The sequence below is a fragment of the Patagioenas fasciata genome, chromosome 15 (assembly GCF_037038585.1).
Source record: "Patagioenas fasciata isolate bPatFas1 chromosome 15, bPatFas1.hap1, whole genome shotgun sequence".
NCBI lineage: Eukaryota > Metazoa > Chordata > Aves > Columbiformes > Columbidae > Patagioenas > Patagioenas fasciata.
This window is the reverse complement of record NC_092534.1, coordinates 4,997,436-5,010,527: the sequence shown is the minus strand read 5'-3', so window position 1 is coordinate 5,010,527 and position 13,092 is coordinate 4,997,436. Positions and strand designations below refer to the sequence as shown.

General features: G+C 42.2%; 1 protein-coding gene across 1 annotated transcript; it reads left to right on the top strand.

Annotated features, from left to right (window-relative positions):
- Positions 1-2,543: 2,543 nt before the first annotated feature.
- IL20RB (interleukin 20 receptor subunit beta) lies at positions 2,544-12,857 on the top strand. The gene is made up of 8 exons (XM_071815374.1): positions 2,544-2,610; positions 3,632-3,640; positions 6,449-6,575; positions 7,293-7,483; positions 8,988-9,112; positions 11,582-11,732; positions 12,051-12,196; positions 12,732-12,857. Exons 1-8 carry the CDS (start codon positions 2,544-2,546, stop codon positions 12,855-12,857), a joined length of 942 nt encoding a protein of 313 aa, XP_071671475.1.
- Positions 12,858-13,092: the final 235 nt, after the last annotated feature.

Below are 13,092 nucleotides of genomic sequence, written 5' to 3'. Positions count from 1 at the left end.
TTAATAGATTAACACAGGCATTTTAACAACATAATTTTGTTTTGAAGGTCTTCCTTGAAAGTCAGCTTTTCCGCATATCAGGATGAAATAATAATAATTAAATAAAATCCAACTTGTTTGAGAATCAGACCAAAGCAGTGCATTGTACAAATCAAATTGCAAGGATTAGATAGAACAATTATTTCCCTTAATTTTTCACTCAGTTGTCTCAGCATTCTGGTGGTAATCTCAGATCGTTCATTTCTGGTTTTGCTTTGAACCCTGAGCAAGGGGTACTTGCCCCTTTAGAGTCCCTGGTTCCTACTTTACTTCCTATGAAGTCTCTTCTCCCAGATCTCTGTACCCCTGTTGATAGAATGGTAAATTACGACTGCAGAGCTCTGCAAACTGAACTGGAAGAGGAGCAGAGCCAAGGCTCTCCCAGCTGGAACCCTGCGCCACCACCAGCAGCTCTTTCTTGAGCTTAGGAGCCGAGCTTAGGCTCAGGAACACAAGGCAACACTCACTCTGCAGCACGATCCAGGGTTTGTCTCTCAGTATCATCAAAATTATAGCAGTCACGGTTGATACAACAAAATCCCATTTCTATCCACCTTCTCAACCAATGATCATGATGCTGATGATAACCTGTGCAAAACTGACATCCAAATAGTTTTGCAATATTTTGGATTGATTTGTATGAGCAAAAATAGTCCAGAATACCTTTAAAGTAGGCAACTGTTGGAAATTACTCGTAGTTTCTTACTGATCCGGTTCCAGTTCTGACTGACTTACGCTGATCTGTGAATTTTTAATCTTTTTCTCAGTGTTTTTCTTAGCTCCTTAAGTTGTTGTTTTAACTAAGTCCAACAGAGCTCATTTTTCTGATGGAAAATCAGGTTGCTATCACAAATCTGCAAGCGAGAAAAGCACTGAATCAGGTTTCTACATCCAGGCTTACTTGTGTAACTGCTGGCCTGAATTACTTGAAATACAAGGCAGGCATTACAAAGCAAAGCTGATTGGATAGATGTTTATCTTCAGAAGTACATGCTTAATAATGTAAAAATGTTTCACAGAAACATTAATGCAACCAAAATTGCAAAGGAAAAATTATCAAAACATTTGTTCCATAAAGTTCAAAATTACTCATAAAACTGATAAAATTCTGAAAGCAAAACAGTAAAATTGAAAGAGAAGTTCTATCTCTTTCAAGCCAAATATTTCCATACAGCATTTTGAAATACAGGAAAATCTGAGAAGAAATTTTGTTACTTTTATTCTATTGCTGTAACCTGAATAATCATGTCTATCCCAGGCTTCCTGTTTTGCACGACTTAACCCTGGATGTGCACCTTCAGCTTCCACCTGAAGTTTTCTTTAGATGCTCCATGAATCTATTTCTATTCTTATGTTGTGCCTTAGGGGGCTATACTCAAGGAAGGAAATATAGTATAGCATTATTATAATTTTCATTTAAAGTCTTGCTGATAATTCAGGGCAGCTGCAATCCTGCAAGTGGGCAGATCCCTTAAGTTCACCACTGAAAACAGTAGGCATGTGCTTGCTATTAAAAGATAGTAAAAAGGAAATAATTTTTTAATGAAATAAAAGCCCTTTCTAACAAGACAAACTGTAAGGAGAAGGACAAGGTTTTAGAGGAGAGGTTTCTAATACTTGTTTTCATCAGAGCTAAAAGCATTTGGTAGGATTTGAGGTTTTTTTCCTCCATTATCTGTACAGTCAGAATTTCATTTAATTTAAATGTTTTTTTGCAGAACATGAAAAGCTTCCTCACAAGCGCAAAGGCGGCTGCTGCTGCGGCATTGGAGCCAGCAGGCAGCTGGCTGAAGTCAGAGCTGCATGCCGCTGAAAAGCCTATGTTTGCTCAAGGGGCAGGATGGAGAGAAACAGACCTTGGAAGATGGAAAAACCCTGGGATATATGTGCCTGCAGCAAATTAGGTCTGAAAACAGAGTATACTCGTCAGTACACACCCAACAGAGCTGACATTAGAATAGTATTTGAAGATAAATTGGAGCACACGACTCCCTTCTGCCAGCCCAGAGACACACAGTCCTTCACCAGCCCTTGGTGCAAGGTCTGTGATTGCAGACATGCCTTAGTAATACTGGGGAACCCTCCTGGTGCTTGGAAGCATCAGGATTTATCTAGTTTGATGGCTGAGCAGAAAAATTAGCATTTACAGCTATATAAACCACATGGAAATATCCAGTGAATCCTGTTTCCTCTTCATAACATCTTTGTTTAACACATATAATTGCTACCTAACTGAAACAGAGTTGTGCCATCTAGTTGAACAGTTGCACAGACCTGTAGAGAAACGCTGGCATCAGATTACCCGGGCACTCCCTGTAACTACACCCTTACAAACAACGTACGTACGCCTCTGGCACCAGTGCAGGTGGGCAGAGAAGTGGCGTTTGCAATATTCCCCTGACATCTCCGCTCACACCATGGACAGCCCAGGTGGGGCTCCCAGTTCAGGAATGGAAACTTCCGAGCTGCACAGCAGGGCATGAACACGGCAAAAGGCGACAAGCATGAGCAAAATGTCACTAAATCTCATCTGCTTCTTCCTCTGCGCTCTGATCTCACCAAGTCTCACAGGTAAATAGCTAAAATCTCTTCAGTTGGCTGAAGTGAGAAGTCAAAGGGCTTGTGAGAAACAATTCTTTGTCCTTTCGTTAAACATGTCTCTATAAAACTTAAACCAAAGAGTATGAGGTCAAGTGATTTTGACTTTTGATTCTTTGCCTAAAATTAATACTGCAATAAGCAAATGAAAAAGACAATCCATAAATTCTATGTTCTACAAGTCAATTCTGAAAGCTAAAGAGGAGTTTCAGTTTGAAGGAAACTAACTTACTAATGCTGTATTTGTCTCTGCTCTTTTGCTGTTCTGTGAGAAGCTGAACTTTCAAGTCCTCTTCTAATGCTGATGTCTGAGCACAGGGGATACCCTGCCTGTGGAGGGGATGCAGGGTCAGAGAGGAAAGGTATAAAGTGTTAATTAATAGCTCAAAAGTGTTCACTGAGGGTCTCCTTTACCCTGGAAGAAGGTTGTGCAATTTGGAATCTGCTTCTCCAAGTAAATGTTAGACTCCAAGCACATCTCCTGGAAGGAGTTTGGCCTCCTGACTGCGCTTGAGTGTTTTTGCAATGATAGTCCTCCAGAGATCAAACACGGCTTGCCAGTGTGCTCGGATTTTGCTCAGTTCAGTCCATCTAAATGTGCCAGTTTAGTCTGCAAATTCAGGTTGTGTCATGCTTAATTTTGTTCTCTGCCTCAAAAAACTGATCGTATAGCTTCCTTGGCCAGCAAAACGCTTTGGATTGTTATTTATAGTTCTTAGTTGCTAGGTATGGAAACCACTGACTCAGCCTCAAGTTGCATATGCTCTGAAAGTTTGTTCTGTGGAAGATTATGAAAAATGTTCAAATGTTGTTTTAAATGGAAATCCATTCTTTGTGTAACAAATGAAATGGAATATACTGCTGATAGGGTAGGAGGCAAAAATGCTATTTACAGAGAAAATCTGGACATGTCTTTTCTTCGATGTGAGTGGAGATGTTAGGGTAAGGGTTAATATCCTGGTTTGTAAGACTGTAGTTTGGCTTTTGCTTTGAGGCTACTTAGGTATTGCCTGTAAACCCAAAATCAAACGGAAATGGTACGCAGCCCTGGGCTAACAGCCTTCTGGGTCCTGCCTGCCCACTCTATCCAGTTGTTTCCTGCACTTTGTATGATTGTTGTTTCTTTTGCCTTCAAAATTCATAGACCAGAGTTAATGGAGTATTTTAATACTGAAACAACATACTTCACTATCTATACTCAGTACTTTCCCTGCTGGTATAACTCAGAATTGTGTTTAACGTGTATTTACTTACAGTCGTTTTGTGGCCTGTTGCAACAGATGGATTGGAGAAACCATGAACATCATTTGTTTGGATATGACACAGGATATGATATATCTAGATCCACAGTATTTTGGAAGAGCATGAACCTCTCTTCCAAACTACAGCTTTCAATGTGGCTCTGGATCCCAGGCAGAAAGCAGGGAAGTGCATCATTGCTTTTGTTGCTCAGGGACCCCATTCAATTTGTGTACTGGATAAAAAGATCTCACATTTTAGCTTTATACCTTTTTGATTCAATCCTGAGGGCTGTCCACTGTATTTGCAGTAGGGCATGGTTATGCACTTACAAACATCTCTGTTCATACCATCAAGTGAGACATAATAAAGCTGAATTAAAAGTTTCACTTTAGTGCATTCATTATTTAATTATTTAACGTTAAAAGCACAAAATCGTATATTTTTTACATGTAACAGCCATACACACAGAGAGATATATACTTATGCCCACACAGATATCTTTTTATGTGTTCTTTGGATATGAAAGGTAAAGAATATATTTATCTAAGGATGCAGCTCTCTTCATCTGAAGGCAGATGAGCCAGTGCACCACTCATGTGAACTCTGTGTGCATAACACTATATCACACTATTGCCAGCAAACCAGGAAAACAATGAACTAAGCTAAGCACAGCCAGGAAATGCAGATTGGTCTCAACCAGATACAAAATAATCTTGGGGCCATTAAAAGCTAGATAGTCCAATTCAGCACTATCTTATTTTTTAAAAAATTAGTTTCTAGACAGCTTACTAAGATAGAATTCAGTACAGTTGAATACAGAGAAAAAAAAATTAAGTATCCAAAAGTCCTAAAGTCAACGCCTTTAAAAATTAGGAAACACTTCAGTGCAGTTCACTGCAGCCCTGTTCAGACCTGGAACATCATTGCGTGCATAAGTAACGTGGAAGAACCAGTGTCTGATCATGTAGCTGAAGTCCATTACGTAATTCACACACTGGGGCGTGCCAGCTCCCAGCATTGACAAGGGAACCAGCAGTGCAAGGAAAAGCAGCAGCAAACAGTCAAAATCTTGAGAACCATGGAGGACACAAGAGACCAAATGGGTGGTTTAGCTGCAGAGTGAAGATCAATAAAGACTTCTTTATTTAAAAAAGACAAAATGTGCCTTGACACTAGTACGGACCCCAAACCAGCCAGGAGTGATAGAACTACTGATACAGCATGACAGTGACTCTTGAATGGCAAGGAAGAAACCTTCTCATCCCATAGATATCTGACCTTCAGTTTAAAGAATGGCCAAGCATCAACAGATCCGTATAACTTATGCCAAAGAATCATAAGAGTGTTGTCATCAAAGTTTTCCACATCATTATTAGTTTTATAAAGATACGAATACAGGGAACATTCTAAGGGCAGAAAGGAGACTGATGTTGTTCCAATGCTTTAAAAGAATAATGATGAAAACATTGCTCCTGGACTTATCAACCTGATTTTGATCCTGGGTAGAACAATCGATATTAACTGGTTAACTTTGTAAACGCAGCTTAAAAGAAGACACCCTCTTTTAATGACAGTTAAAGACTAATGGAAGATAGACCTTGTTAAGTGAACTAGGTGTTAAACGAACGAACAAACCACACCATTCTGAAGTGATGTCTAGGTAGGACAGATACACTATGATAGAACAGTTACCTTGTTTCTGGGAGAGTAATGAAATGGCCACTGGTACACTGGGTTGGTTGAAACCGCCCCATCTATTCTTCTTACCCAATGGTTTCTTGGGAACCATTACCTACTGAGCTGATTGAATGTAATTTTTTGGGACTGGAAAATAGCAGAATAGAGATAAGGTTTTTCCCATAGTGTAGCGCAGGATGTTCCCGTGGGGAATTCTACCTTCTGTGCTCTGATCCAAACACTGCTAAGGATTTTACATTAATATGCGGTAGGATAAAATTAACTACACTGCAAGTACCATCCCATACTTATGCTTTGACAATCTCAGAGTAATGTAATAGTTTCATTTATAATAATTTGAAAAAGTTTATTCTATTAAGAGGTACTTTGATTACAGCTTGTAAGCACTTATATTATTAGAATCCTGCAGCACAAAAAAAGCTGTAGCAGAGCTAGGATCTTCTACAGCATCCAGTCCAGTCAAGCCTAGAAAGAAATAGCACATTTCGAACCATGACATCCATTGGAACAGTCTATAAAATGCAGCAGAGTATCTGTTACTTGACTACATTAAATTGATTTGGATGGCTTTGTAAAAGCTTGACCTTTTCTCACTGTTTTACAGATGCAATGAAAAACTGAAATAATGAAAAGGCGTGTTTTGCCTTTCTGTAAGCAGTGCCAGCCTAACTACTCTGTCATTTGCTCTTTGGTTGTCATTTCTTCTTCTCTGTGAAATACTTTCAAACACTGAAGTGACAGCAGTGAAATGAGGAGTGTGTCTTTCTGATGCAAAACACAGTTCTATTCTTCTAAGGTTTTTTCTAGTACATTCATATACCTTCTCTCTTTCTCTCTTCCTTTCTTTTTCTTCTTTTGCTGGGAATTTTAGGTGAAGATGCTTTGTTGCCAGCACCTCAGAATATCTCTATTCTTTCTACCAACATGAAACACTTCTTAACTTGGAGTCCTGTGATCATCCATGGAGAAACTGTGAGATACTCTGTTGAGTTTCAGGGGTAACTTCTGTTTTTTTTCTTCTTTGTTTTTTGAACACTATTTACTTAGACTTAAAATCCTGCACTGTCCTGATGCCTTGAGTACTATTCAGTTCCCAGGCATAAAAGAAGTTTGATACCCTACACTGTTGATCACAAGTGGGGGAAAAAACCCTTTTGCTTCAATTCTGAGACTGTTTACAGATTGATATTTACGTGAGTAATCCCAGGTGTGCATTAAGCCCACATACGAAAACTGCCTCTGTGCAAAGAATTCAAAGGTAAGAATATTAGCTATAGTTCATATAGAAAATGGAAGAGAAAATATTTGAGATTTATTCAGCATTAATCTTTTAAACATTTGACACACATTACAGAAGGTTTCTGATACATCTTGAACTATGACTTGTATCACAGTATGGCTCTGGATTTCTGTTTTACCCGGGATGATCAAGTTAAGTGAGTAGGCACGATTTGATACATCAACACTGCATGGGCTATCCCCACCTCCTACAGTCAAATGCTGCATTTGACTCATGAACAAGCTGGCTGTGGGAGTTTTTCTTTAGATAAGATCTAAACCACACTCATACTGGTTTAATATACTCCTGGAATCCCAGCCCCATTGTATCCCAGTACTGGTTTTACCTGGAAAGAACTAGCAAGCAGGCTTAGCCCATGTCACGGATATATCTCATATCAAACTGCTGACTGTCTGATTTCTTTTGCTCTCCTCAGGGAGTATGAACGAGAGTACGCCAATGAGAGCTGGATTCCCATCTGTGAATGTTCGCTCATCACAGCCACAGTGTGTAACATCACAGAGGATGTCGCAGCCACTGTGGCCTATAAGCTGCGGGTAAAGGCAGACGTTGGTGCTAGATGGTCAGAGTGGGGCACCCTGAAAGGTTTCTTCAATCGCATCACAAGTGAGTCCTGCTGTTCAGCTTAAGCTACATCGGTTGTGTTATTCTCAGAGTTCGCTGTTGAGGGATTGCTCGTGTGCATGTTTGTGTATTGTGCGTGTTACGCAATGTCCATAAATCTGCAGAATACATCCTACTTCTCAGCTGCTTTCATGCTGGGTTGAGATGTTTCACTCTTAGACAGCCATGCTGTGTTCTTGGACATGAGTTCCTCCTGAGGCCAGACCAAATTGACCAGGGCTTGAATTTCAAGGGCTTAAAAATAGGTAAGAAGATTCCGGGCATTTCTTTTGGCAAGTTGACCACTTCTGCCCCTGATTTTGAAGAGTTCTCATCTATCAGGTTTGCTGTCAATGCTCCATCTAATCCAAGTCATCTAGTCACTTCTGAGGGTCCAGAACCTGATCCTATAGAAGCACTTACTCTACAAAACAGCCATGTATAAAGTAATAAAAGTATAAAGTAAAAAAAGTATAAAGTAATTAAAATATGAAGTATTATTCCAGGCCTCCCATTTGTGACATACTCATCATGAACCTGCTTGGATTTTATGTTTTCCTATTGTTCAGTATTAATGGCAATTAACTGGTTGTAAGAGCAAATTCTATTAAGAACATCTCTTCTGTATGTGGCTATGCATTGCTCGCCTTCCTTTCTTGAAAGCAAGGAGGATGAAACCAGTTTCAGCTACAACAGAGTGGCAAAGAATGGCATAGATAAGTAGTGCAATATGATCTCTGTACTGCCTTGAGTCCCAATTCACAAATGTACAGCGTGTAGTTTCATCCATGCTTGATTGATTCTGATTGTTTCACTAATACTCACAGCAGAATCCCAGACTGAACCAAGCTGTGAATATCAAAGTAAGCGTGCAGCAAATCACCTACAGATTTACTTGCATACATTTACAAAAACTTAAGTCACAGCAGGTCATCAGCCCAAGTCTATCTAAAACCACGTAGATACTAAAAGGAAAACAGGATTCATGTGAACTGTCAGAATTACCCTGAGGCTCATATTGCTTTTTCCTTCATCTGTGAATAACTGCCAAAATTCCCATGAAGAAGCAGTGGTTTCACAGCTCCTGTTCCTTATGTTAGCGCTAAGCTAATACCCAGGAGCAGAAGAAATGGCCTGATGTGATGTCTCAACTTCTGTTCACCCAGCTGGTTCTGCTGCTGCTGATCACATGGGACCCTCAGGCCAGCCACTTTGTCCACTAGAGAAAATGGAAAACCTTTCAAGTACTGTGTAACTCAGGAATTGCCAGACTGCTGTTTGCAATGCCAGTCGTCTTCCTCTTGCTTAAGTCTGGTAACTGTATCTAGACATACTGGGAGGTAAGGCAGAGAGAAGTTTCTGCCCCACTGAAGCAAACAGCTACTACTCCAGATTAATGTTACTGTGCTCATGATGGCAGCTTCTCTTCCTCTCCCAGCGGGGAGAAGGAAGATGGTTTTTAAGGGCTGCCTCTGATGTGATAATGGTGCTCTCTCTGTGTTGGCAGCTTCCTTGACCCCACCTCCGATGAAGGTCATAGCAGATGGGTATCAGTTACTAGTGGACCTGGAAGACATGGGGCCTGCCTTTCAGTTCTATGTTCTCTATTGGAAGAAGGGCCAGGAGAGTAGGGTGAGTTACTCTTGGGTTTTGGGCAATAAAAGAGAGCCCACATACCTAAAGTGAAAGCATACACACATTGCCCAGGGCCTGTTTGCCAGTTCAAGCTCTGACTGTGAGGCTGGAGGACCTGCCTGGGTCCGTGTGGGCCATATTCCTCCACACATACCAATGACTTGTTCTTACCTCCAGGGAGAAGCTTATCTGTTCTTTCCACATTTCCTTCTCTGGGAAGAGGGTTCCCCCCAGGGACCTCCACTATTGGAAGAAAACAGAAGTCAGGAACTGGAGGTGTTGATGTTGACTTTGTTCTCTGAACATCGTTTGGTTTACTCAGACCAAGATACGTTGTCAAACTGAGGTGCTGATGAAGTTTCCTCAGGAGTTTTTTGTAGAGCAGCTTGCCTGTGACTGTGACCTCTAACTTGCTTGGCTGATGGGATTGCTTACACCTGGATATATGTTCAATTCAAATCCTTCTGTTTTCACCAAACATATAGATATATATTTTTTCTTCTGGGAACTTGGGAACCTAAGAACATAAAAATGTGAAAGCAGCCATATAAAGTCAGACCATGGAACCGTCAAACCCAGCATCTTTTCTCTGCCAAAGGGCAATGGAGATGACAAAGGAAGGTAACGAGAGAGCCCGTGTGTAATTACACTTAGACTATATTCTTAGATTTCAGAGACACAGCTCCAGGAAATTCCAGAGGTTGAAATGGCCCTTGATGAATTTTTGTTCCATTAATTTATCTGTTCTGTTTTTCAAACTGTGTAAACTCTTAACCAGGTACAACTTCTTGTAGTCAGGAGTTCTGCAGCTTAACCGTTGCACAGTCTCAGTCTTGGTTCAAGGTGGGAGGGAGAGAGAGAGAGAAAACAGTTGTTCCCTATTCACCTTCCTCACTGATCTAATAGTTTTATATTGTGTATCTTTTTCCAGGCCAAGGATTTCCAGACTACTTAGTTGTTCCCTGTGTAAGCCCTTCCAGCTATTTTTACCTTTACCAAGGTGGGCAGGCAGTAAACCTGAACAGTTTAATGTTCAGAAACTCTATGGATTAGCACCATAGAACAAAATAAGTCTTCACACCCTCTTCTTCTCCCAAAAATTGTTAACATGGGTGGTGACCACAGAGCTGACTGTTCCATGAAACCTGAACCCCAAGTTCCTGTTTCTGATGGGGGATGCTTGACTTAAGGTCCAGTCACTGACTGTAAAAACGAAGGGTAAAAATTCTCATAAACATCATTTCACTTTTATCTGTGCTGAATTTCATCTGTCATTTTATTAAAGAATCCTCCTGCAGTTCTTCACAGCTGGTTATCATCTTTATTATTCTGAAGTGTATTTTTAGTATGATTAGCATGTGCCAGTTTTCATTTTTCTCCCTGATCATCTGTAGGTAAGCACAGATCTACATGAGTCTCCACCGTGATGTATTTCCACTCTTAGAAAGGATTAGCAATTTAACCATACAGAAGTCTTTCTTCTGTCAGGAAGCAGCAGGAGCAGGGCTGCTCACTATGAGCAGACGAGCCAGGAGCCAAGGGCGATCCCAGACAAGCAGTGCACAGCGACATGTCTGATCTGAGCTTTTTGCAAGAGGATACACATCCCAGGTAGTCAATGGCCTGATTTTGTCCATGAAGTCTTTTCGAACTAATGGCCCTCAAGATCATGTTTTTGTGGGAAAGGATGGGGAGAGGAACTTGCCCTTTCAGGAGAGCCCTGCTGGCTCATTGGAGGTGCCCATGTGTGTGCAATGCTGGAGGCTGATCAGGCCTTCTGTGAGGGCAGGCTTTGCACCTGCAACACGGCAAGAATCAGGAGCAACTAACTGTTACCTGTCCTCTCATGAACAGGGGCCTGGGAATAGCAATTTTATTATGTTAACAGTTAGTGGAGCCCTGTTTATTGCAAGAAAACAATGTGCTAGTTTTCATATACTCTTTAAGGGTTGCTGAAGTGTGTTACAGTTGCACACACCAAATTAACTCTCTCTTCACTAGCCCAGCCCAGCCCAGCTCTGTGCTCTAGAGCCACAGCACAACTCTCACCCCCTATCACAGCACAGCTCCAGCACTCATATCGTGCTAGTGCAGGCATGATTTTGGTATCCCAGCAAAAACTCAGATTGGTCAAGACCTTACCCAACAAGCTCTTATACCAGGGGTGTAGATCATGGTCTGGTGCTGTGGCCCAACACCATTGTTATGCTCCCTTGGTTCATCGCTCTTTGTTTCCATCCCCTATTACCCTTCCAGAAATGTGTGGTCCCATTCTGCATGCCACTGTGCTTCCTTGTTTGCTGTTTTTCTCTCTCTTTCCTCCTATTCACACAGTTCTCTCTGACACCTCCTGCTGCTCCTTCCTTTTCTCCCAGTAAAGTCTGGGCTAGCATCATGTTAGGACTCCTGCTCTCAGGTAGCTCCTTGCCATATGTTCTGATGCTCTCTCTCCTGGGCCTGTGGCAGATGCAGCAGAAGGTGGTGAAAGAGGTCAGATCGGTGATTCACCTGGACACCATGGAGGCAGGACCTGAATATTGTGTAAAAGCTCAGACATACGTCGAGGTGATCAACAGAAGCAGCAGCTTCAGCCAGACGCAGTGCGTGAGGGCACGAGGTAATAACCAGCCTTCCTTCCTGTTCCCATGCTGTATCCATGGTCAAGGATACTCCAGCAGCTCTCCCTTTTGTTTCCACCCAGTATCTCCTGTCTTTCTTGCAAATATGCTGCCCATTTGTTCCTTGGGGGAGGTAAAAAAGGAAGGCTCAGGAGTGCAGCCCCCTACGCTGTCACCGCTATCCTTTCCTGGAGCATGTGGACAAAGGATCTCCCCAGGATGGGTGGGAAAAGCAGCCACAGAGGGTGCGGGCTGACTGCATTGAGTGGTTTGTCCTCAGTCTCTCTGAGAAGTTTTGCTGCTTCCATTATTTCTAGGTGGCACATCCATGTGGCTGGTTACTGCCCTCATCTCCTCTGCTGGCTTCGCTGTGGCTGCTCTCACCCTACCTTTCCTTACCTGGAAAACAAGTAAAATCTTTCAGTATTCCTGCTGCCCTGTTGCTGTCCTGCCAGACACACTGGTAACTTTTTTTGCTGTGTTTTATCGGTTTTTAGAGTGCTGTGCATTCACAAGAGCATGGGGCAGGCAGAAAAAGCAGACACATTTAGGAAGCCTCACTCAGTGCTATATGATGAGTTGAGCTGCATGGTCACACAGCCCTGGCTGTGCCTGGCTGTCACTGCCTGTGGCTCAGAGCCCTCCACGGGGACGATGCTCCTGGTGCTTGAGAGGAAGCAGCTTGGGAGCACGTCCTGAGCCCGCCTGACCAGCTGTTCCCCAAACAAACCAGCTGTGCCCTGGAACTCTGCTCCGTGTCCCCTGGTACCAGCAAGGAGCTTCTCAGCTCCTTGATGAGGAGAAACGCATAATCTAAAGCAGCCTCTTGCTCACTCAGGAGGAATATGTTTAAGTCAGCAGCTTAAATGCGCTGTCCAGTTCAAGTGAGAGCAGTTGTGGCAGGAAAGATGAGAGGAGCAGTTTGTGGGGGAAATAAACAGACAGACAGACTAGCTCATCAGCCTGATGGGTTTTGAGTGAGTGCATTTGTTTTACAGAAAGTGTCAGAGCCCCCCACCCAGCTGATACTGTGTGGCAGCGAAGAAGCTGAGCAGTGTGATCTGATGGTGCGTGTGGTGCCCTCAGAAGAAGTTCTCCGACTATGGATTCAAGAAACTCTCTAGAGCACCCCAGAAAAATAAGCCCAGCAAGCAGGTTGTGCTCCAGGGATTTTCCTGAGCATGCCAACAAGTAACATTCTTTTATTTGTGTCTAAGAGCTGCTGCAAACCAAAGCTAGTGTGTATGATGAGCATGTGGTGTGCTCTGGTCCTTTTTGTAGCATTTTCATCCATCTACACAAAAGGAAAGTAAAGGTCACGGGTGACAGCCGCCATTTGCAATACTTTCCTTTCGTATC

What these genes read in the sequence shown, in the direction of transcription:
- IL20RB (XM_071815374.1), top strand. Translation starts at nt 2,544, where the DNA reads ATGAGCAAAATGTCACTAAATCTCATCTGCTTCTTCCTCTGCGCTCTG. An exon ending in TACTCTGTTGAGTTTCAGGG is followed by an intron (nt 6,576 to 7,292) that starts GTAACTTCTGTT and finishes TGCTCTCCTCAG; the next exon opens with GGAGTATGAACGAGAGTACG. An exon ending in CTGTCCTGCCAGACACACTG is followed by an intron (nt 12,197 to 12,731) that starts GTAACTTTTTTT and finishes TTTGTTTTACAG; the next exon opens with AAAGTGTCAGAGCCCCCCAC.